Genomic DNA, 22423 nt, shown 5'->3' with positions numbered 1-22423 from the left:
GTTGCTCATGTAGCTACCTACATTCAGCTTGGGAATTCTACTGGAATAGAATGCCCCAGTATGGCCTCCCTTACATACCTAATGCTTGGGTTGGGATTGTAGAAACAGCTGATGATTTGCTGGGCATTTCAATGTCATCTCTCTAGCAAGGGATAACTAGACCTATTTACACAGTGGTGGCTAAGTGCTTCAAGGGAGAAAGCAGAAACTGCCAGACCTTTAAGAGAAATGTCCAGAGCAACATCACTTCTGCCACTCTGTTGGTCAAAACAACAAAGTCCAGATTTAAGGAGATAGAAAATACACCTGTTAATAAAGGGTGCTGTATAAACAAGTTGTTGTTGTTATTATATAATTATTATTTGTGGTGCTGGGGATCAAACCCAGGGCTTTGAGCATGCTAGGCAAACATTCTACTAACTGAGCTATATCCCCTGTCCAAGTTGTAGTCATTTTTACTCCACCAAAGTAAGTTTTGTAAAAGGAGCTCCATTATTTTATTAGAATGCTTAGCACAGATTTCTGAACACATTTAGTTTCCCCGCTCCTAAACCAATACTTACCATGAGGAGAGAAGCCTATATACAAAAATTGATCTTTGTTCTCAAAGATAATTGTCAGAGGAATCAGCAGTGAAAAAAACATCATTTCCTCAGGCTGATATTTGAGAAAAAGAAATTCATGGGATGAAAATAAGTATTTCTGGTCCTTTTCTATATCTTTGTGCAATTTAGATTTTTTCCTGCAGTTTTCTTGATAGTTGAGTATTGTGATAATGCTTATGTGCCAACTTGACTGGCCATGGGGTGACCAGACATTTTGATTAGAAATTCTGGGTATGTCTGTGAGGATGTTCTAGATGAGATGAAAATTTGAATTAGTTGTGTGTGGTGTTGTGCACCTGTAATCCCATCTTATCAAGGTGAGAAGAATGCTTGAGCCCAATTGTTTGAGTCCAGCCTTGGCAACATAGTGAAATTGTGTCTTAAAGAAATTGAGTAAAGCATTTTGCCTTCCCCAGTGTGGGTGAGCCACCTCCAGTCAGTTGAAGGCCTGAATAGACAAAAATTCTAGTCCTCCTTTGAGTAAGGGGGAATTTCTGCTGTACAGCTTTCCCGCTGGGACATTGTCTTTTTTCCTGCCTTCAGATTGGGATTGGAAATGTGTGATGGCCAGCAGTTAGGATTGGGGCAAAGGAAGGAATTTAATTCTGAGTAGTTACATTATTATTAACCAAGTACATGAGAAATGAACCAAAAATTGTGAGAAATCTTGTTCAAATTCTTAGATGGATCCTTCTATCTAGTCACATTCCATTGCCTTTGCTGTGAGCATTGGGTTTTTCTTTTCCTGATTTTTTTGGGGGAGGGGGGCCAGGGGCGATGGAGGGTACCGGGGATGGAACTCAAGGGTACTAGACCACTGATCCACATCCCAGCCCTATTTTGTATTTTATTTAGAGACAGGGTCTCCTGGAGCTGCTTAGTTCCTCGCTGTTGCTGAGGCCGGCTTTGAACTGAGATCCTCCATCCTGAGCTGCTGGGATTACAGGCGTTTTCCATCGCGCCCAGCTGCCTTTTCCTGGTTTGTTTTTGGGATGCTAAGGAGTCAACTCAGGGCCTCTTGCATGTGGCTTCAGCACTGAGCCACACCTCCAGCCTTCTTTTCCTGTCCCTCTTGTCTTTTTCAGGACAAACAATAGATCTCTTGGGATTTTTGTTCTCCCACTCTAATGCTGAAGACTGGGACACGTATTGTTTTTCATTTAAAAATCTTAACGAACGTCACAGGATTTTTTTTTTTTTAGTACATTTTCTTTTTTTTTAGTTTTAGATGGACACATACCTTAATTTTATTTATTTATTTTAATGTGGTGCTGAGAATTGAACCCAGTGCCTCACATGTGCCAGGTAAACACTCTACCACTGAGTCACAACCCTAGCCTATCACAGGATTTTTTATTCAGTTAATATTTATCGGCCCTGACCAGATATCAAACAATACTGGATGCTGGGAATACAACGGACAAATCATTTCAACCTGTATTATTTTTAATTTGTGTCTCATGGGAATCATAATCTAGTTTACGCCCCAATTCTCCCAATTTACAAGTTTGAGTCTCAAAACAACAGCGCTAAGCAACCTAGAAGTGCCTGTTCCCAGGCCAACCCAATCTCTACTTGGACTTGATATTTCTTAAAAGGAATGAGGGTCAGATGTGGAATGCCAAGGGCATTTCCTAGATCCTACTTCTGCCCACTCAGTACCAACCTCAACATATCCATGGTGAGATCTTGGGGAGGGAAGGAGAGAATGAGGAAGAGCCCAGCGTGGTGGCTTTTGCCTGTAATCAAAACGACTGGGGAGGCTGAGGCCAGCCTTAGCAATTTACCGAGGCCCTAAGCATTTTAGTGAGATTCTACCCATAAGTATTGTGGCTCAGTTGGAAAGTGCCCCTGAGTTTAATGCATAGTACTAAAGAAATTTTTTTTTTAAAGACTAGGCTAAAACAGGTCCACAACCGAGCACGCACATCCCCCTTCCCAGTTGTTACGACAACCAAACAGGCTGGGAAAATTCATCCAATCAGTGTGCGGGAACGTCTCCTGGTTTAACCAATGAGAAGAGCGCGCGGTGCGTAAGGCCACCCAATGGGGACGCGAGAGGTGCGGTATTTGAATCCTAGAACAAGGAGACCTCGCCGAAGATTCCAGCGGTGCGGGCCTGGAGTGCAGGCCCAACGGCGCCGCAGACGCTAGCTCCATTCTGCTTCGGTCCGTGTCCCTCCCTGGGCCGGGCTGGCACACTTGTCTTTCTCTTCCCTCATGGCGCTGCTCCGACCCCCGACGGTGAGTGTGCCCGGTCACCTCTCAACAGGGACTGCAGCTTGTGACTTGCAGCCCCCATCCCTCCTCTTCCATCCGCCTCTCGCTTCCCTCTTCTGTTTCTTGCTTCTTCATTCCAACTGGGGCTGCATTTCCTTTCTCCGGGGCTCACGGAACCCCTGGCGTTCCTGGCCATATAGCAGGTCCTTTCTGGAGGGCCTCTCGGTCTCAATTAAGCTTTCTGGTTTCCGCTTCCTCCTTCGGGTGGAAGAGGTGTAGGAAAGCTCCTGGGAGGTGCCATCTGTCAGGGGAACCTCCCCATTATTGGGCCTGTTACTCGGCGAGTGGTCCTTGTTGTTAGAGAGATGTCTAAATACAAGTTCTTGGGATTTCCTTCCCCTTTTCTCAAAACGCTTTGCCAACTAAGGCTAGTCTTTGGTGGGGGTGGGGAGAACTGGAAGAAATTCCATAGTTGGTCAAGGGTTATGCCATGACTGTTTTTCAGATTTTTCACCTTTTGCTTTGTATGAATTTCCCATTTCACTGATGTATGGTTTTGTCCTCTTAAAACAATAATTTCTTAAGTGTAGAAGTTTCGCATATAATTTGAACCAGTATTACATACTGAAAGAGTCCAAATAATTTATTTATATTTGCACAAATCAAAGTATTATTAGTGTTTAATATTGCTCCTGTGGGCTTGAATTGTACCTGGATTTACTTTTGCTTTGCTGAAAACTAGAGGGACCTGACACAGCTGAGTTCCATCCTCCTGGCTACAAGGCTCTAGTTAAAAGCTGCCAGTTTTCCCTTCCAGATGAATTTAAACTTAGTCACATTACCGGGCTTCAATCCATGAGCATTAAATTTTAAAACACTTTTTTAAATTGGCAATCGATGCTGGAAAAACTGAACCAATAATTTTTTTTTTGTGGGGGGGTCTACTTTATCCTATAAACTTATAGTCGGGTTCTTTCTGCTCAGGAAGGGCTATAGTTTTCCCTGGCCTTTCTGTCTATCCCGGTAGGTCCACTCAAACCTCCTATAGGATTCCCAACTCTCAGGGATTTTTTTTTTTTTTCCTCATGAAATATTTATCATTTTTACAATAAAAGTGGTATGAACTGCTTTTCCTAGCAAATTTTGTTTCTAAGTATGTTCTGAATAAAGCTGGTTAAGCTGATAATTTTTTTTAATTTTCCCAATTTTTAAAATAATTTTTATACCTTTATTTTATTTATTGATTTTTATGTGGTGCTGAGGATCGAACCCAGGGCCTCGCACATGCTAGGGGAGCACTCTACCGCTGAGCCATAACCCCAGCCTCTAAGCTGAGAATTTGAGAGCTAAAAGTGTTATACCCAAGGAAACTATTTCCATTTTAAATATCCTTAATATAAGAGAAAATCTACTTTATGACCACCATATTTTTGAAAGCTATATTTCTTCTTTTTTTTTGTACTGGGGATTAAATTCAGGGACACTGGACTGCTGAGCTACATCCCCAGTCCTATTTTGTATTTTGTTTAGAGACAGGGTTTCACTGAGTTGCTTAGCACCTTGATTTTGCTGAGGCTGGCTTCACACTCACAATCCTCCTGCCTCAGCCTCCTGAGCCACTGGGATTACAGGCATGTGCTACTGTGCCCAGCATAGCTGTATTTCTAAGAGATATTTTCTACGGGAACATTTCTTATTTCTAGAATGGTATACTAATTAAAGGTTAGGATTTAAGCATTGGGATTTTAAATAGCCAGAACTACTATTAAATACTGATGTTACAGCTTTTAATAATTCATCTTGAATGCACTTATTATTCATCTCTGTAAAGGAAGAATTTTAACTAAATAAATATAGGTTTTTAATCTATAGGGATCTCTAGCATGTGACATGGGTGCTACATGAGAAATAATAATTTTATTTGTGAAGCTTTGAAGTTCTCTTACAGACCCACTTGAATACTCAAAATAGTTTTTTCGAGGTTAGTGAAGGATCTCTATTATAAATGAGATGTATGTGGAACAAAAAGTAACTGTTGTTATGTTAACCACCCTATTGTGTAACCACCCACTGAGTATAAATCTCAAAAGAATTTCCAGACCTGGGGTCCAGAGATTTTGTTAGCCCCTCTGGACTGATGTAGCTTAAATAAACTTGCTTTTCAAAAAAAAAAAAAAAAAAAAAAGATGTATAATGATGTGCCTAATTTAGAGTGATGTTATTAATCTCAAATAGCATATTTAGGCTTCCTAACATGTACCTTTTCCTTTCGCAAATGGATCCCAGCATATTCACCTTTCCCAGAGCAATTCTAAAATTGAATATCTGATATTAGTTAAATATTTTCAATCATTTTAATGCCTGATTAACTTTTTGGTTTTTTTTTTCTTTTTTTTTTAGTTGTCCACTGATTTGGAGAATATTGACATAGGAGTTAATCCTAAAGCCAAGAGTCATGTGACTATCAGGCGTGGGGTTTTAGAAGAAATTGGAAATAGAGTTACAACCAGAGCAGCACAAGTAGTGAAGGTAACAACCATTAGGCAAAAATGTGCATTAGAGGCGGATTTTGTATAGACCTGAGGGACAACATGTACTGTCTTGCTCTATCCTGTATTTTCCTTGTAGAAAACTCAAAACACCAAAGTATCAGTTCAGCCCACCAAAGCAACAAATGTCAACAAACAACTGAAACCCACTGCTTCTGTGAAACCAGTACAGATGGAAATGTTGGCTCCAAAGGTAGGAAGTTCTGAATTTACAAACACACTTAGTGGAGTAGCCTAGTCTAAGTTAGACTGCAATTTTTGAAGAACATTCACAGGTAGATCTCTGCCTTGGTATCCCAATTTAATATTATGATCTTGAATAATGTTTATTACTTTAATACCCAAATATATCTAGTGGTCTTAGTGAAATTTGGTGGATTTTATTAAAATAATTCACTAAAAGAATGATCTTGTAGGGGTGGGATTATGGCTCAGTGGTAGAGCACTTGCCTCACATGTGTGGAGCACTGGGTTTGATCTTCAGCACCACATAAATAAATAAAATAAAGGTATTGTGTCCATCTACAATTAAAAAAAAAAAAAAAAGGAGGAGGACCTGGCTCACAATCGGAGGCCCACAGTTCTGAGACCCAAATTCATGTAAGAGCAAGGGAATACTGAAATTCTATGTTGATAAATTATATTCTCTATGACTAATTAGTTCAATCATCCACAATGCTAACGGATCCATCAACCTGCTCTCCTTTCACCACATTCAAGTTTATGTACACTTTCATTTATGGATTGCTTATGCATTTATAGGCACCATCATAGGTGCTGAAGTATAACAAAAACTACTTCACTATTTCCAGTTCAAAAAATACATATTATTGTATGTTTGAGATTTTTCAATATTAAACATTGGATATATTTGACAAATATCTATATTAAACACTTACTGTACATATCGAATAGTATTAAGACTGCTAAAGAGACCTCTTATTTTCAGGAGATTTATCTAGAATGGGCATATGTGATACTAGATAACTTTGGGAAATATATGCCTGAATGAATGTCAAATGACTGGGGTAGCCCTTTTTATTGTCTTTAAGAAGGAGCACCTAAAGGTGGGAGAGAACACTAAGCAATGAAGTGGTCAGAGGTAACTTCATCCTTTAGTGTTGGTTTTTACCCCCCTTCTAAGATGAAGCCTTGCAGTGTTACCCAAGTTGGCCTCCAACTTGTGATCCTCCTGCTCATCCTCCTGTGTAGCTGGGGTTATAAGCATGTGTCCCTGTTCTTGGCTCTTAGTTGATTTTTAAGAATACAGAAAAGCTGATAGTAAACAGCATGTTTTGGGGAACCAAGGCAGCAACAAAAATCAAGGCACCAAAGTGAAAATTGGTCTGTAGTCATGTCTTTTGTTCAAGGAGTCTGCAGGTTTAAATTGAATCAGGAAGGTTGTTTGAGGAAGCAGAAGAAGGTTGCAGTTGAATTTGAAATCATCAAAATTTAGATTTTATCTCATTAGGTAGTGAGGTCTCTGAAAAGTTTTGAGGAGGAGAGAAGTGATGGAAGCAGTGTTGGGAGGTATTAACAATTGTCCAAGCAAGAAGTTGGTAGGCATCTTGAACTAGTCTGGGTTTCCTCTAAGTACCTGCCTGCATCCTGGTATCTATGAAAGTTCTAGGAAACGTCAGATGTGTTAGGACTTCAAGGATATCATTTAGTATGGAGAAAGAATACTTTAGATAAATTATTTTGAAAAGAATTAGAACCTCAACAGAGGGATATCTGCCTGGAAATGCAGTTGGAAATGTGCCTTATCTGAAGGAGAGACAGACTTGCCAGCATCTACCCGGGGCCATGGTTGGAAAAAGAAGAAGCCTTTAGACAGGAGATAAAGGCTTCAAATTGAGAACTAGAGCTCAGAGCAAATATTCAAGATTGACCTTCCTTTAGGAGGCCTTTCCTTGAAGGTTTCTGGGTTTTTATCTAGGGGCCATGGTTGGAAAAAGTGCTGTTTATATGAGATAGCATTTTACATGGGTGACTTTTTGAATGCAGAAGAATGATTTGGCAGTATATTTCAGATGGTTATTCCATATATCCAGTAAGTCTGTTTTTACAGTATGTCCCAAGAAAATGACCAGAGGGATTTTAAGTAGTGCTGTAATGAATAAATATCTCTTACCTGATAGAAAGTATCCTCTATTAGGAAATCAGTTAAATGAAGTATTTAGTGAAGTATTACAAATGTCAAGTTTTAGTAAAGCATTTAGATGTCAAAATGCTTGTAACATCAAGTGGGAAAATCAGATTATAACAATATGTACAATACAAAGCAGACTTGCTTTTTTAAAGTGTGCATTTATATATGAAATATTTATGGGAGTTCCTTTTAAGTATTGGGCTTAAGATTTTTATTCTCCTTAAACTATTGCCTTAAAATAGTTACATAGGTACATAATTATTCAAATCAGAGAAGAAGAAAGGTGAATTATAAAAGGCCCACTGTGGACCAAAGTTGTAACTCAGTGGTAAAGTGCTTGCCTAGCATGTGTGAGGCACTGGGTTCGATTTTTCAGCACCGCATATAAATAAATAAACAAAAAAAAGATATATTTGATAACAACAACAAAAAAGGCCAGCTATACCAGGGCTTGGGGTATAGTTCAGTGGTAGAGCTGGTGCTTAACATGCATAAGGCCCTGAGTTCAATCCCTAGCACCGAATAAATAAATTTTTATTTTTGAAAGAAGAAAGAAAGGAAAAATTGTTTCTTCCTGTGACTTTTACAACTTCATCTTCTCTGAGGTCTCTTTATTCTATATCTCCTTCACTGGCTGCTTTATCCTTTTTTTTTTTTTTTGGTACCAGGGATTGAACCCAGGGGCGCTCAACCATTGAGCCATATCCTCAGCCCTTTTTGTATTTTATTTAGAAATGGGGTCTTGCTGAGTTGCTGTGGCTGGCTTTGAACTGATACTCCTGTCTCAATCACCGGAGCCACTGGGATTATAAGCATGTACCACAGTGCCTGGAAGGTTCCTTTATCTTAAACTTCCTGACAATATTGGGGATGCCGTGTTTTAGATAAACCTTTATGGACTAGAGCTTATTTCATATGAAAGTCACTTCTGTGGTTAAAAGATATACCTGGATGTTCTGGTAATAGAAGTTATCAGGGATTAATGAACAACAGTTCTTTCCAATTCAAATAATTTGTCTTAGAAACAGTGAAGGGACCACTAAGTCCACAATTTATGTGGAGTTCCCCACCTTCTGGCAAGTGAGTCCTTCTACTTGCCTGTCTATAGCTTTTACTTTTTCACCTGCTCTCTTTGCAGAGTCATCACTATTCCTTTATAGCCAATCCCTGGAGTTGTGCAAATGCCAGTTGAGCATGAGTTTCTAGCAACTTTTCTAGAAAGCTTATAACATAAACCATGTGTCCCTGAAAGCAGATGTTCTCAAAAGTGTAACCTGATTACTATCTTTTCCTTTCTGCAAACCTGGAAGGCAGACTTCTTGCTTTGTAGCAGGTGAGACAACTGAATCACAAAGGGCCCTGAGACTAAAATTCCAATCATTAACAGAAGTTATTACTCTGTAATTTTTGGAGAAAACTGTGTTTTGCTGATTGATGAGACCTTGGTAAACACTGAGTAGTATGAATAGAAGGAGAAGGACTAATACCAGTACCTTGTTTGCTGGGCGCTGGGCAAACAAACAAGTTGTATAAACCATCGTCTTAGCTCCCATGTAGCTTCCAGTCAAGTTGTGGGGTCTAGAAGTAAAAGGGTAGATGCTATCACAGAGGCTAGATCCAAGTTTAGGAGATATACTGGGGAGTAAACAGCTAGAAATTCAGATGATTCACTGTCAGTTATAGTCATTTTTCAAGTTTAAGAATGTTTTATGGCCTAATTTTCCCTAACACAAAAACTACATGTGAAAGGGATAAACACAACTATTCTCATCTTTTTTTTTTTTTTTTTTTTAAAGAGTGATTTTTATATTTATTTTTTGTGGTACTAGGGATTGAACTGAGGGCACTCTATCACTTAACTACTACCCCTCTGTTCCCCCTTTTTTATTATTACCTTACACAGGGTCTTTCTGATTTGCTAAGACTGGCCTCAAACTTGTGGACCTCCTGCCTTTGCCTCCCTAGTGGTTGGGATTACAAGTGTGAACCACTATTCCCAGCTTTTTCTTTTAGTTACATTTGAAACTGCTGTAAAATAGCAAAAACAATACAGATGTATATAGAACATGTTTAATAAAGTTGAGTTCATTATTACTATTCCCCAATTTCAAATCCATTGCATTTCTGAAAATAATCAAGTTACCGATTTTGCCTTTCTACAATTGTGTGTGCCTATGTTGCTACCAATCATGGACTGTCTGACCAGAATCAATAGTTCTTACAGTCTTTCCCCTGTGCACTTAATTGAATTATCATAAATTCAGTAAAGGAACTGTTTAATCAAAACTTACAAGAATATACTTGTGTATTTGCATGTTAAATTAACCAATCCTGTCAACAGGTCCATCTCAGTTGATGTTGGTACTGGAACTTGAGTGGCCCTCACTTACCTCTACCAGCTTCTTATCCTGACAACAGGAGCTTTTCCAGTTAAGCCAGACTTTACATCATTATTGTTTCTGATAACTACTTTTAGGGAAGATGTAGCATGACTATATGGTGCATACAGTTTCTTTTTTCACAATTTTATTTTTTAACTGATACATACAAATTATACTTATTAGTTGGGACCTATATATCATTTAAAAACCTGTATACATTGTATAATATTCAAATCAGATTAATTTCCTTAAATGTTTTATCATGTATTTATGGTAAAAACATTAAAAATTCTTTCTTGTAGCGTATTTAAAGGTATAATGCAGTATCATTATCGATTGTCATTCCACTGTGCAGAGTAGCACACCAGAACTTCTCACTTCTCTCTAATTCATTGACCAAGCTGTCCTCATCCTTCTCTCCCCCAACCTCTGACCATCATTCTAATCTTAACTCTTATGAGATCAGCATTTTTAGATCTCACACGTGAGTGAGATCATGAGGTACTTGTCTTTCCATGTGTGGCTTATTTACAAGTCTTGATAGTGAATTAACTGATTCAGTTTTGATTATTTGCATGCAGACACACTGGATAGAGGATTGCACAGTCAATCTATCAGACTCAGATGACCTATACAGACATGTAAATTCTTAGAAGAATTAAATTATATTGGCTTCCTTTCAAGCAATTTTAAATTAAGAGCCAGAGCAAGTATCTTGTCTTATCCTGGTAGTGTTTGGACCTGGTTAAACTCAGGCTTCTAAGTAGGAAACAGATAAATGTGCTAAGCTGTTAAGACAGCACATGAAGCTCATGATGCTAACCTCTGACTCCTTCATCCAGATCTCCCACTACTGGCTGCCTTCATGGGAAAAGTGTAATAATGCTCAAACTTGGAAAAGCTAACCTGAAACTGGAACTATGTGTATTTATTAAAATGCACATATTTTTCCAGTCACTGTTGACCTTTCCATGGTCTCACTTTTCCTTTGGATAAAAGCTAAGCTTCTTGGCAAGGTTTTTTTCCTTTCCAGCTCATCTTCTCACACCTTACATGCTTTTCTCCCACTTCCCAAATCAGTTCCCAGTTCCACCTTTCTTTTCTTTGTTTCCTCTGGCACTTTGTAATTGCTTTTTTTTTTTTTTTTTTTTTGCCTATCTATTTTCCTCCAGATCTTACACTCCCTGGTTCTTCATGCAGCCCTCTCATTCATTCCAGATCCTTGAGGATTGCAAATGCTTGAATAAATGGCATGCATTCCTGCCTTCTCTGTTCACTTGACCCTTCCCAGTTTAAGATCTTTGATTTAAGAGGGAAGGGCATGGTTTGAACTGTTTTTTCCATCATTGGATCCTCCTTTAAGACTAGAAATTATGATTGAATTTCAATGTAAATTAAAATTGCTTATCTGTTTAATTATATGGGTTCCTTTTATATTTTTTTTACTTTAAAATATACTCTTTTGAAGAGTAAAAATTCTGCTAGGCTTTACTTTGCAAGTACCTCTTATTCTTTTTCAAAGTAATGGTTTCTTTATACTTCATTGCTAAATACTTTTTTTGACTTTATAAATTTTTAATTTGTGTAATTTTTATAACAATCACCCAGTCAGCATAAGAAAATAAAATACTGGTCCATTTACTTGCTCAGTCTTTGCTTACTTTTCCTATTCTATTTTCTGTTTTATTCATAGGCATGCTTTTCTGCTTTTTATTTGCCAGTTTCTCAGTTTAGAGCAAATTAGTTGAAGAAAACATGCTTGTGGAAGAGGATACTGCTAAAGTGAATGATCAGCACCAGTAATCTCTGACCCCAGGAGGTCAAGTTTCTTTTATTTATTGAGTACCTACTATGTATGAGTGCTAAAATAGGTATTTGAGATACTTCAGTGGACAAAGCTAACTAAATAAATGTAAGCATATAGAGTTTACATTCTAGCAGAGATAGAAAATATTATACATAACTTATAGGTATAATATAGTAGATTATATATTCTATAAGAAAAAAACAGAAAAACAGTAATGTGCTTTAAAAAATTTTTTTTAATTGTAGACACAATACCTTTATTTTATTTGTTTTTTTAAGTGGTGCTTAAGATCAAACCCAGTGCCTCACACAAGTGAGGCAAGTGCTCTACCACTGAGCTACAATAATATGCTTTTAAATTTGTTGTTGTAGGGTCCTTCTCCCACACCTGAGGATGTCTCCATGAAGGAAGAGAACCTCTGCCAAGCTTTTTCTGATGCCTTGCTCTGCAAAATTGAGGACATTGATAATGAGGATTGGGAGAACCCTCAGCTCTGCAGTGACTATGTTAAAGATATCTACCAGTATCTAAGACAGCTTGAGGTGGGTAGGCCTTTGTATTTGGGTTCTATAAGCAATGTGGAATTTATAAATGAAGTCAACTTTTTAAACTTTTAAATTTCACCAACAGGTTTTGCAATCCATAAACCCACATTTCTTGGATGGAAGAGATATAAATGGACGTATGCGTGCCATCCTGGTGGACTGGCTGGTTCAAGTCCACTCCAAGTTTAGGCTTCTGCAGGAAACTCTGTACATGTGCATTGCTGTCATGGATCGATTTTTACAGGTCAGTCTACTTCAGGGACTAGTGCCCAAGACTTATTGAACAGTATATTTAAGCTTCTGGGATAGAAAGCTAAGTTGGGGTTCCTCTGAAGAAAAGGCCAAAAGTCAAATTAATAGGGAAGCCAAAAAAACTTCAAGTGCTAAAATGGAAAGTAGTCCAAATATATCAAATCTTTGGTGATGCCAACCAGCTCTGGGCAATTTTATTAGTTGTGCCTGAGTTCTTTTTAGGACTCCATAGCATACAGGTTGAGTTTTCCTTATTCTGAGTGTTTGAGAAACTTTATACAGACACACAAACACTTTTTTTTTTTTTTTAAATATTTACACATACACACTAAAATAATTTGGAAATGGGCTGGGTACGGTGGCATACACCTGTAATTCCAGCAGTTTGGGAGGCTGAGGCAGAAGAAGCTCAAGTTCTAGGCCAAGTTTAGCAATTTAGCAAGATCCTGTGTCAAAATAAAAAAGGACTGGGATGTAGCTTAGTGGCAAAGTGCCCATGGGTTCAATCCCCAGTACCATAAGCAAATAAATAAGAAATATCTTAGAAATGGGGCCCAAATCTAAACCCAAAGTTGTTTGTTTCATGTATACCTTTTACACATAGCTTGAGGATGGAGATATATAAACACACACACACACACACATACATACATACACACATATATATACATATACATACATAATTAGTTGTAGTTGGACACAATACCTTATTTTATTGATTTATTTTTATGTGTTGCTGAGGTTAGAAGCCAGGGCCTTGCATGTGCTAGGTGAGCGCTCTACCACAGAGCCACAACCTGAGCTCAGCCTGAGGTAGTTTTATACAGTATTTTTTAGTGTATATGTGTTTTGACTGTAACTTGTCACACAGAAGGTTAGGTGTGGAATGTTGTACTTGTGTCATACCAGCACTCAAAAAGTCTTAAACTTTGGAGCGTTTCAGGTTTTCATATTTTGTAGATTAGGGATGCTTAGCCCATTTCTTAGTAGTCAGTCATTTATCAAAGGGAATATAGCATCAGATGGTGTAGAAATTTATCTGAAATCACTGGTCCGCTATATTGGTTTTCCAGACCTTCATGCACCATTTCCGAAGCTTGGTGCTATTTAGTGTTTCCTCATCTGAGGCATGAGGAGTTTGGCTAGAGAATCTTAAAAGTTTCAGTTAGCTGTGGCATTGAATCACCATAGAAATAACAGGGACAAAGCAGAATTTAAAAAACAAAATAATAAAAAAAAAAGTGTGTGTGGAGTGGACTGAGAATGTGAGACATAAAGAGGAAATAAAAAATAAGCTGAGAAGCAAAGATGATTTTCAAAATACCTATCAATTTTTAATGCACAGACACTGAATGGTGAGACGAGGTGCCAGATATTAACTGCTAGTGTGTTATCTACCAAATAGCCCCATGATAAAGATTTGTTTATTTAAAGTCAGCATTCATGATATGGGTTTAGGACCAGTATAAATTCTGTCCAAACAATGTAGTAATAATTATGTTTATAATAATGGCCCTGAGAATACTGCAAAATTCTAACTAAACATAGATTCTGTTATTCTCACTATAAAATTCTTATTGGACCAGAAAACACAGTAGTATTTTAGGTAAATTTTGAATAATGAGAGTTAAAGCAAAGTCCCAGTTAGAAGAAGAAGAAGAAAGAAGGGAAATTAAAGGAAACCTTATACTATAGATTGAGATTTTTCATAACTAAAACATTGTTGAATATTTTTTAAGCTGAACAATGGGCATGGTTTTGATGAAGATTAAGGAAATATTTGAGCCACCCATTAAATTCTCTCTCTCTCTCTCTCTTTTTTTTTTTTTGTTTTGTTTATTTATATCTCAGTTTAGACCATGCTGAGCCCAGGTCAAGGCTGCTGCAGACACTTAAGTCAGGACAGTGTGGGAGGAAGAGTGATGAGCACCTTATTCATCAGGCTTAGATTCTTTCCCTTTTCAGCAGTTGAGTGATCTTGAGCTAGTATCTGAATCTCTTCTCAGGTCATCTATTTGTGATTGTAATTGAGGATAAAAGCAAGTACTTTCTAGGATTTTCATGAGGATTGGATGAGATGTTATGTTAGAATTTTAAGCATTGTGCTTGGCACATAGTCAGTACTCAAGAACAGATTGACCAAGCTCACTGGTGGTTCCTACTAACATACAGGTCTCCTGTGTCCTCAAGAGGGCCATGAGCAGAAACAATAGGTGCTTACTTCTCCAGGACTTGGTTTCTTCTCACCTTCTCCCACCCAGAGTTCCAAACCTCTTGTTAATGTGACTTCTGACACTTGTTTTCAATTAGGTTCAGCCAGTCTCCCGTAAGAAACTTCAGTTGGTTGGGATTACAGCTCTGCTCTTGGCTTCCAAGTATGAGGAGATGTTTTCTCCAAATATAGAAGACTTCGTCTACATCACAGACAATGCTTATACCAGTTCTCAAATCCGAGAAATGGAAACTCTTATTTTGAAAGAACTGAAGTTTGAGTTGGGTCGACCCTTGCCACTTCACTTTTTAAGGCGAGCATCAAAAGCTGGGGAAGTAAGTGCCTTCAACTTTATAGGAGATGATTTTTCTTTGTCTTATCCAGAAACATTGATCTAATTAAGGGAATGTTATGAATATATAGGAAACTTCCTTTAGATAAGTCTTTATGCTTATTATGTTAATTCTTCTGAGAAAAGTCTTTAGGCTCTGTATTTGTAACATTGTGGAATAGAGTGAGTCTTGAGAAAGATGTGAGATAAGTAAATTTGAATTTCTAGGCCTTCACCCAGAATTTTGCAAGATAGTAATAACTGTAATTCTTCCTGTCCCTGGCTATTCTTTCATAGGTTGATGTTGAACAGCACACATTAGCCAAATATTTGATGGAGCTGACTCTCATTGATTATGACATGGTGCATTATCACCCTTCTAAGGTAGCTGCGGCTGCTTCCTGCTTGTCTCAGAAGGTTCTAGGCCAAGGAAAATGGGTAAGTGGTAGATTCAGGAAGAAATTAGTCTTTATTTTAGGACTTCATGATATGAAACACCATAGCATTTTCACAATTCTATCATTGAGGCATTTGTCGAAAGTCCAAAGGCCTAAAAGAAAGCTGCATGGAACAATTCAGAGACTGCTGACTATGCCATGATATACAAATGTATCAGAGTTGTAACGTTGAGGAAGGCCACAGGACTGCTATGTAAGATTTCTTGGGTGTTTTGGCAAGTTGTCAGGCACACCAGACTAAGCAAGGGCCAGGCCTACCAGTTCAGCTAGTGAAGACAGAATTAGCCACTTTTGGATTCAGATGAATAGACAAAGATGCCAGCTCCCCAGTCCTTCTCTCACAACAAAACAGGATGACAAGGAAACAAAAGGAGCCAATGACTGCAGTGTGAGTTGAGGGATACTCTCATGGAGGCACCAATTTTAGACTACCACCCAGCAATTTTATAGTAGCAGAGCAGAAAGCATCATCAGAACACAGGAGGTGATGAGGAATATCTCATAACAGTTTCCCAGGGGAGATAAGGAGTGGGAGATGGAAGCCAGCTCCTTCTAAGGCTGCCATCCCCTCCTGTTCCATAAGGCCTTTTGTCTAGATGTATCGGATGTGGTCCAAGCCTTGACCATTGAGGTCTATCTGGATACAGGTGAAGTTGCTAGAGCAGCATATTGGAGCTATTTTGCTACTGTTACAGGTAGCAGTTCACATTTTACACAAGAAAGAATGTGTGTACCTGAGTATTTGTATATTTGCTAATTTTAAAAAAGATTCAGAGGAATCAACCAGAAACCAAGAAAGAAAGATACTATCGGGTTCCAGGAGAACAGGATAGAAGATTGAGAGTGGGAGGACTTTTGGTTGTAACTATTTATTGACTTTGGTATAATACAATGTAAATTTTGACTTTTCTCTTTTGGGGGTGTCAGGGATTGAACTCAGGGGCACTCGATCACTGAGCCACTTCCCCAGCCCTACTTTATATTTTATTTAGAGATAGGGTCTTACTGAGTTGCTCAGCACCTCACTTTTGCTGAGGCTGTCTTTGAACTTGTAGTCCTCTTGCCTCAGCCTCCTGAGCCTCTGGGATTACAGGTGTGTCCCACTGTGCCCACCCTCTTTTACTTTTGCTTTTAATTGTTAAAAATATTTTATCTCCTGCCGGGCTTGGGGGCGCACTCCTATAATCCCAGCAGCTAAAGAGGCTAAGGTAGGAGGATCACGAGTTCAAAGTCAGCCTCAGCAAAAGGTGCTGAGCAACTCAGTGAGACCGGACTCTAAATAAAATACAAAGTAGGACTGGGAATATTGCTGAATGGTCAGGTACCCCTGAGTTCAATCCCTGGTACCAAAAATAAATAAATAAATAAAAATTAAAAAATAATAAAATAAAAATAAAAACCGTGTAATGTTAAATCTGGAAATATGGTAAATTCATTAAAAGGAAACTGACAACTCAGTACAATGAGTATATCTGGTACCCACATTTCAGATACTAAATACTATTACCCACAAGAAGTTAGCAATAGCTGAGTTCAGGACTGTGTCATGAGAAGGACACAGCCTAGTTTGTGCCAAGAGAGCAAGCAAGTTCTTAAAGACCATTGAGGTGACATCTAAGGGACAGAAAAACTGGCTTAAAAGGCTCTAATTGACTAAATTTGAACATCAAAAAAAAAAAATATATTGAGGGCTAGGGAATGTAGTTCAGTGATAGAGCACTTACCTAGTATGTGTGAGGTACTAGTTTTAATCTCCGATACTGCAAAAACAAAACAAAAAAAAAAAAAACAAAAAGGCAAACAAAACAACTAAAATCTGAGTCCATAATATTACAACAAGTAAAGTAAAAAGGAAGCTTTCTTTTATTTATCTATTTTTTGGTAGTGGGGATTGAACCCAGAGCCTCACAAGTGCTACACAAGTGCTCTACCACTGACCTACATCCCTAGTGTTTTTTTTTGTTTTGTTTTGTTTTTTTTTTTTAAAGATCAGGAGAGTAGTGAATTAATGTAGGAAGAATGCTAGACTTAGAAATCTGCTATGTGTGCTTTTGTTTAATGAATGAATATTAAATGGTTTTTCATTTAATATTCATTCATTCATTTATATGCTTATAGTTCTGGGGATTCCAGATCCTTGCATATGGAATGCAAGTGCTCTACCACTGTACTGCATCCACAGCCCTTTATTTTTTTGAGATAGGATCTCTCACTAAGTTGTCAAGGCAAGCCTTGAACTTGTGATCCCTGCCTTAGCCTCCCAAGTAGCAGGGATTACAAGCCTGTACCACCATGGCTAACAGGTTTTGTTTTTTAAAAGACAAGGTGGAGAGAGAGAGAGATGGTCTCGCTATGTCTTGAACTCTTGGGCTAAGGTTTCTGCCTTAGACTCCTGAGTAGCCAGGATTACAGGTACATACCACTGCACCCAGCTTAAACTTCTCTATATTTTTAACCCCCAATGGAATATTGATTTAAGCAAGGATTATCAGTGGGTACATAAAGCATTAGATAAACTAATTATAGAAAACATGATTTACATGGTCTCAAAAAAATCATCTCATAGATAACTTCTAATTTTGAAGAAAAAAGATGAACCTTTCTGATAGAGGGTCTGGTGGTTATACCTTATATTAGTGAATAAGTTTGTCATTAACCATTTTTTGGGACTGGCTTTTCTGGTGCAGCAAGAGGTACGCACTCTCATATATTTAGTGTTTATGTCCAAGAGGTTTGACATGAATTCAATTATGAGGAAACACTCAGACAAATCCAGAATGTGAGACATTCTAAAACTTGCCTGGATACTTAAAAAAAGTTATTTCAAGCCAAGAAAGTAAGGGTTCTTTTAAATTTAGAAAGACTAAAGATCCAACAGTCCAGTGTACTGCATGTACCTTGATAGGACTCTGGATCTAAAAAGAATCCACAAAAGATATCTCCAAAGGTATTTGGAGAAATTAATTAGATGATGTTATGGAATTGTTGATAATGTTTTTATGTGAGAATGCTATTTTGGATAGGTAAGAAAAATGTTCTTTTAAGGGATGCTTCTGAAACATTTTGAAGTGACATGTCACGATGTCTACAACTCACTTACAAATGGTTCATCCAAAATACCAATAGTTGTGCATTATTTTCATGTTTACGCTTGCTCATTTTTTTTCCCACTCAAAACTATTTGGTTGATTTTGCCAGTTATATTCTGCATATGAAAGGAATTAGGTAAGCATGTAGATTTGTACAACAGAATTTGAAATTTAAAAGTTTGTACATCTTCCCATGTGGTAGTCTTATTATCAATCAACAAACAGTCATCCTTTTGCTTGAATTTTCTTCTTGGGAAGGCTTTGTGTTGGCTTCTCTGAGTTCTGTCTCTAGTGCTTAACTATACTGGGCCCAGCAGAGAATCCTGGTGGTTTTAGTTCTTCCCTGCCTAACAGTGTGACTGGACTCTCAAGCACAGAGCATCTACTGCTGGGTAGGGTTTTGATGGAAGGATATTTGAGATGTGCTAAACACTGTAAAGGGGACACTTTTTTGGGCAGTAGGGGATTGAACCAAGGGACACTTAACCACTGAGCTACATCCCCAGCCCTTTTTTATTTGAGACAGGGTCTCACTAAATTGCTTATAGCCTCACTAAGTTGCTGAGGCTGGCCTTGAACTTGTGATCCTCCTACCTAAGCCTCCCAAGTCACTGGGATTACAGGCATGCATCACTACGCCTGATTAAGGCGGCACTTTTCTGTTTGGTTTTATTTTTCATTTTCATTTATCTCTTTGAGTAAGGGGATAGAAGTAAGATTGAAAGCTTACTTTGCATTTTTTTTTTTTTTTAACCTGTGCAGGCTCATTAAAAAATAATAATTTGGGGCTGGGGATATGGCTCAAGAGGTAGTGTGCTCGCCTGGCATGCATGGGGTGCTGGGTTTGATCCTCAGCATCACATAAAAATAAAATAAAGATGTTGTGTCCACCGAAAACTAAAAAAAAATATTAAAAAAATTATCTCTCTCTTTTTTAAAAAATTAATAATTTGAGGCCTTTCATACTCAATTGAATTAGGAGTCCCTCAATATCATGATTTAGTCCTGTCTCAGGGCCAGAATCATCCTGCATTTTGTGGCTATTTTAGCTCTGCTGGTACCATGAAGTGATTATTAGTCCATGAATGTTTTGAAAGGTAAGAATTTTCTTTCACAGCTTTTATATAGGTGATGTCAGTATGTGTAAGATGTGATCTCCTAAGGGACAGAATTAATCTAGCCCCTCAGTCACGTATTCTTTTTGTTTGCCTTGTGTTTCAGAACTTAAAACAGCAGTATTACACAGGATACACAGAGAATGAAGTACTGGAAGTCATGCAGCACATGGCCAAAAATGTGGTGAAAGTAAATGAAAACTTAACTAAATTCATCGTAAGTACTTTTGTTTCTGAAGTTCTGGAAAGCATCAGATTATGGATTTTTTGTGTGTGTGTTTATGTTTTCATGTAAATGTATTATTGGCATATGTGAGAATCTTATTTTAGCATAAATTCTTTATTTTTTTCTAGCATAGCAGGAGATGAAACAGTGATAAACCCTAGATGAAGACTTTCTTTGAAACAAGATAGATAGGCTATTCTTGTCTAGGTAGGCCCCAGGTATAGTCAGTCAGTTGATCAGTATTATGTTTTTACTCCATCCTTGTACAAGCATCTTGGCTAGGGGAGGCAGCAAGCAGGGAAGGCTGGCTGGCCTATGATCGGGAAGAGAGAGCAAGGGCCCACCTTGAATGGCTATGTGGAGGTCTTACGTAAGCAGATGGTATTACTCAGGGCCTTGTTTCCAGGTTCTTGGAGCAGTGACTAAAAGGCACTTGATGAGTAGGCATGATGAAACAAGAGGGCAAGAAGCCCCTAGAGGAAGCCTCCTGGGGGCCTGGTATATGTCTGTGTAGCCCACCTATGAGGAGGAATGGAAGGAGTTTTGGGGTTGTCCTGTCCTGTGTGACACCAAATATCAGTGCAAACCAGCAGTCTGGTGATAAACTGCAAGGTGTTTGTACAATAGAAGAATCTCAAGTGACTTCACAATCTGATTTGTTTTCTGGCTTTCTGCCAAAATTTCAGCATGACTTAGCATGGTTTGGAAGTGTAGTGTTGTTAGTCCTGAAGGTATTATCTGGGATTTGCTAAGCACTAGATACCACTCATTATTATTGCCCAGTTGTGATGACACAATAAAGAGCTCATACCTCCCATCCCAGTGTTAGCTCATAAGAGAGGGCTGGCTTCAGTGATTGGACATCATCAGACAATCTGGAGATTACAGTTCTAGCCCTTCAATGCTTGTGAATTAAGCTAGGAATGAGGTCTGAAGTTGGGGTCCTGACATGTGCTTAATCACAAATGACTTCTACAGGCCATCAAGAATAAGTATGCCAGCAGCAAACTCCTGAAGATCAGCACAATCCCTCAGCTGAACTCCAAAACCATCAAAGACCTCGCCTCCCCTCTGATGGAGAGGTCCTAGGCTGCCACACCTTCATCCATGCACTTTTTGTTACTGGTGTGAAACTCTTGATTTTTGTACATAGTCCTCTGGTCTATTTCAAGAAACCTCTTCTCACACAAATTTTCTAAACGTATATTGAAGAAAAATAAAGCTATTGATTTTTCTTAAGCTATTTTGTGTGTATTCATTTGTGTATTCTACAGTGAAGAAATCAGTGGATGCTTGCTTTGACTAGTGTTTTTTTTTTTTTTTTTTGAGCCATTATGAATAGCATGTACATTATTGACTTCATGGGTTTGGGAAAGAAATTCCTACACTATTTACTCAAATGGAAAGAACTGAATTTGTTTTTATTTATTTAATTTTTTAGTTGTAGACTTAAAAAATGGACACAGTTTTTATTATCTTTATATATCTTTATATGGTGCTGAGTATTGAACCCAGTGCCTCACACATGCTAAGCAGGCGCTCTTCCAGTGAGTCACAACCCCAAGCCCCTGAATTTTTTTTCACAATACCTTTATTCCATTTATTTATTTTCATGTGGTGCTGAGAATTGAATCCAGGTCCTCACATGTGCTAGGCAAGCACTCTTACCACTGAGCTACAGCCCTGGCCCCTGAATTTGGTTTTGCTAAACACTAAATCACTTCTAAACTTTGATATGAATACATTGATTCATTAAAAAATTTAAAATGGGATTAGCATGATAATTTCCTTTCTGGAAACTCCTCAATTGCTCTCTAATTCCTACATAGGAACAGCTGGCCCACTAGTCATAATGGATCTCTTTCTCTAAGGCATGGTTGGATATAGAGTCCTGGGAGCCCACAGGTAGAGGAAGGAAATGTGTCAGTGAGTCCTGTTAAAGTTAAAACTTGGAATGCATTTTCCTATTCTGCTTTAGCTAACATATGGTTTAAACGTGAGGGTTTTTGTTTTGGGCGGGGGATATGTGTTTAATTATACACACACACATACACACTTTTTTTTTTTTTTTTTAATTGAACCCAGGGGGTGCTTAATCACCAAGGCACATCCCTAGCCTGTTTTTACATTTTATTAGAGACAGGGTCTCAATGAGTTGCTTAGAACCTTGCTAAGTTGCTGAGGCTGGCTTTGAACCCATAATCCTCCTGCCTCAGCTTCCTGAGTCACTGGGGTTACAGGCATGCACCACTGTGCCCTGCTTAATGTTTTTTAAGGGGGAATGAATCCTCAGTCTCCAACCACTACTTAAAAACAAAGAAAAATCATAAATGTGAATTTCCTCAAGTGGTACATAGATGTAAATTGGTGTTTTTGACAGAAATATGTTAGTCAAATAAAATTGGGGAACATTGCAAATTCTGAAGATTCATACAGGCTCTGAACTTCACAATAAACTTTTTTAACTCAACACTTCCCTAG

The 22423-nt window shown here is 38.2% G+C and overlaps 1 protein-coding gene across 1 annotated transcript; it reads left to right on the top strand.

Moving 5' to 3' along the window:
- Nucleotides 1-2680: 2680 nt before the first annotated feature.
- Nucleotides 2681-21097, top strand: CCNB2 (cyclin B2). The gene is made up of 9 exons (XM_081291889.1): nucleotides 2681-2849; nucleotides 5226-5354; nucleotides 5454-5567; nucleotides 12086-12256; nucleotides 12345-12503; nucleotides 14822-15058; nucleotides 15352-15492; nucleotides 19823-19933; nucleotides 20921-21097. The coding sequence occupies exons 1-9, from the start codon at nucleotides 2826-2828 to the stop codon at nucleotides 21029-21031; spliced, it is 1197 nt and encodes a 398-aa protein (XP_081148015.1). The 5' UTR covers nucleotides 2681-2825; the 3' UTR covers nucleotides 21032-21097.
- The last annotated feature ends 1326 nt before the right edge of the window (nucleotides 21098-22423 follow it).

This window comes from Spermophilus citellus, assembly GCF_964194105.1.
Source record: "Spermophilus citellus genome assembly, chromosome: 4".
Classification (NCBI taxonomy): domain Eukaryota; kingdom Metazoa; phylum Chordata; class Mammalia; order Rodentia; family Sciuridae; genus Spermophilus; species Spermophilus citellus.
The sequence above is the reverse complement of the archived record's forward strand: the minus strand, read 5'-3'. Positions and strand labels throughout refer to the sequence as shown.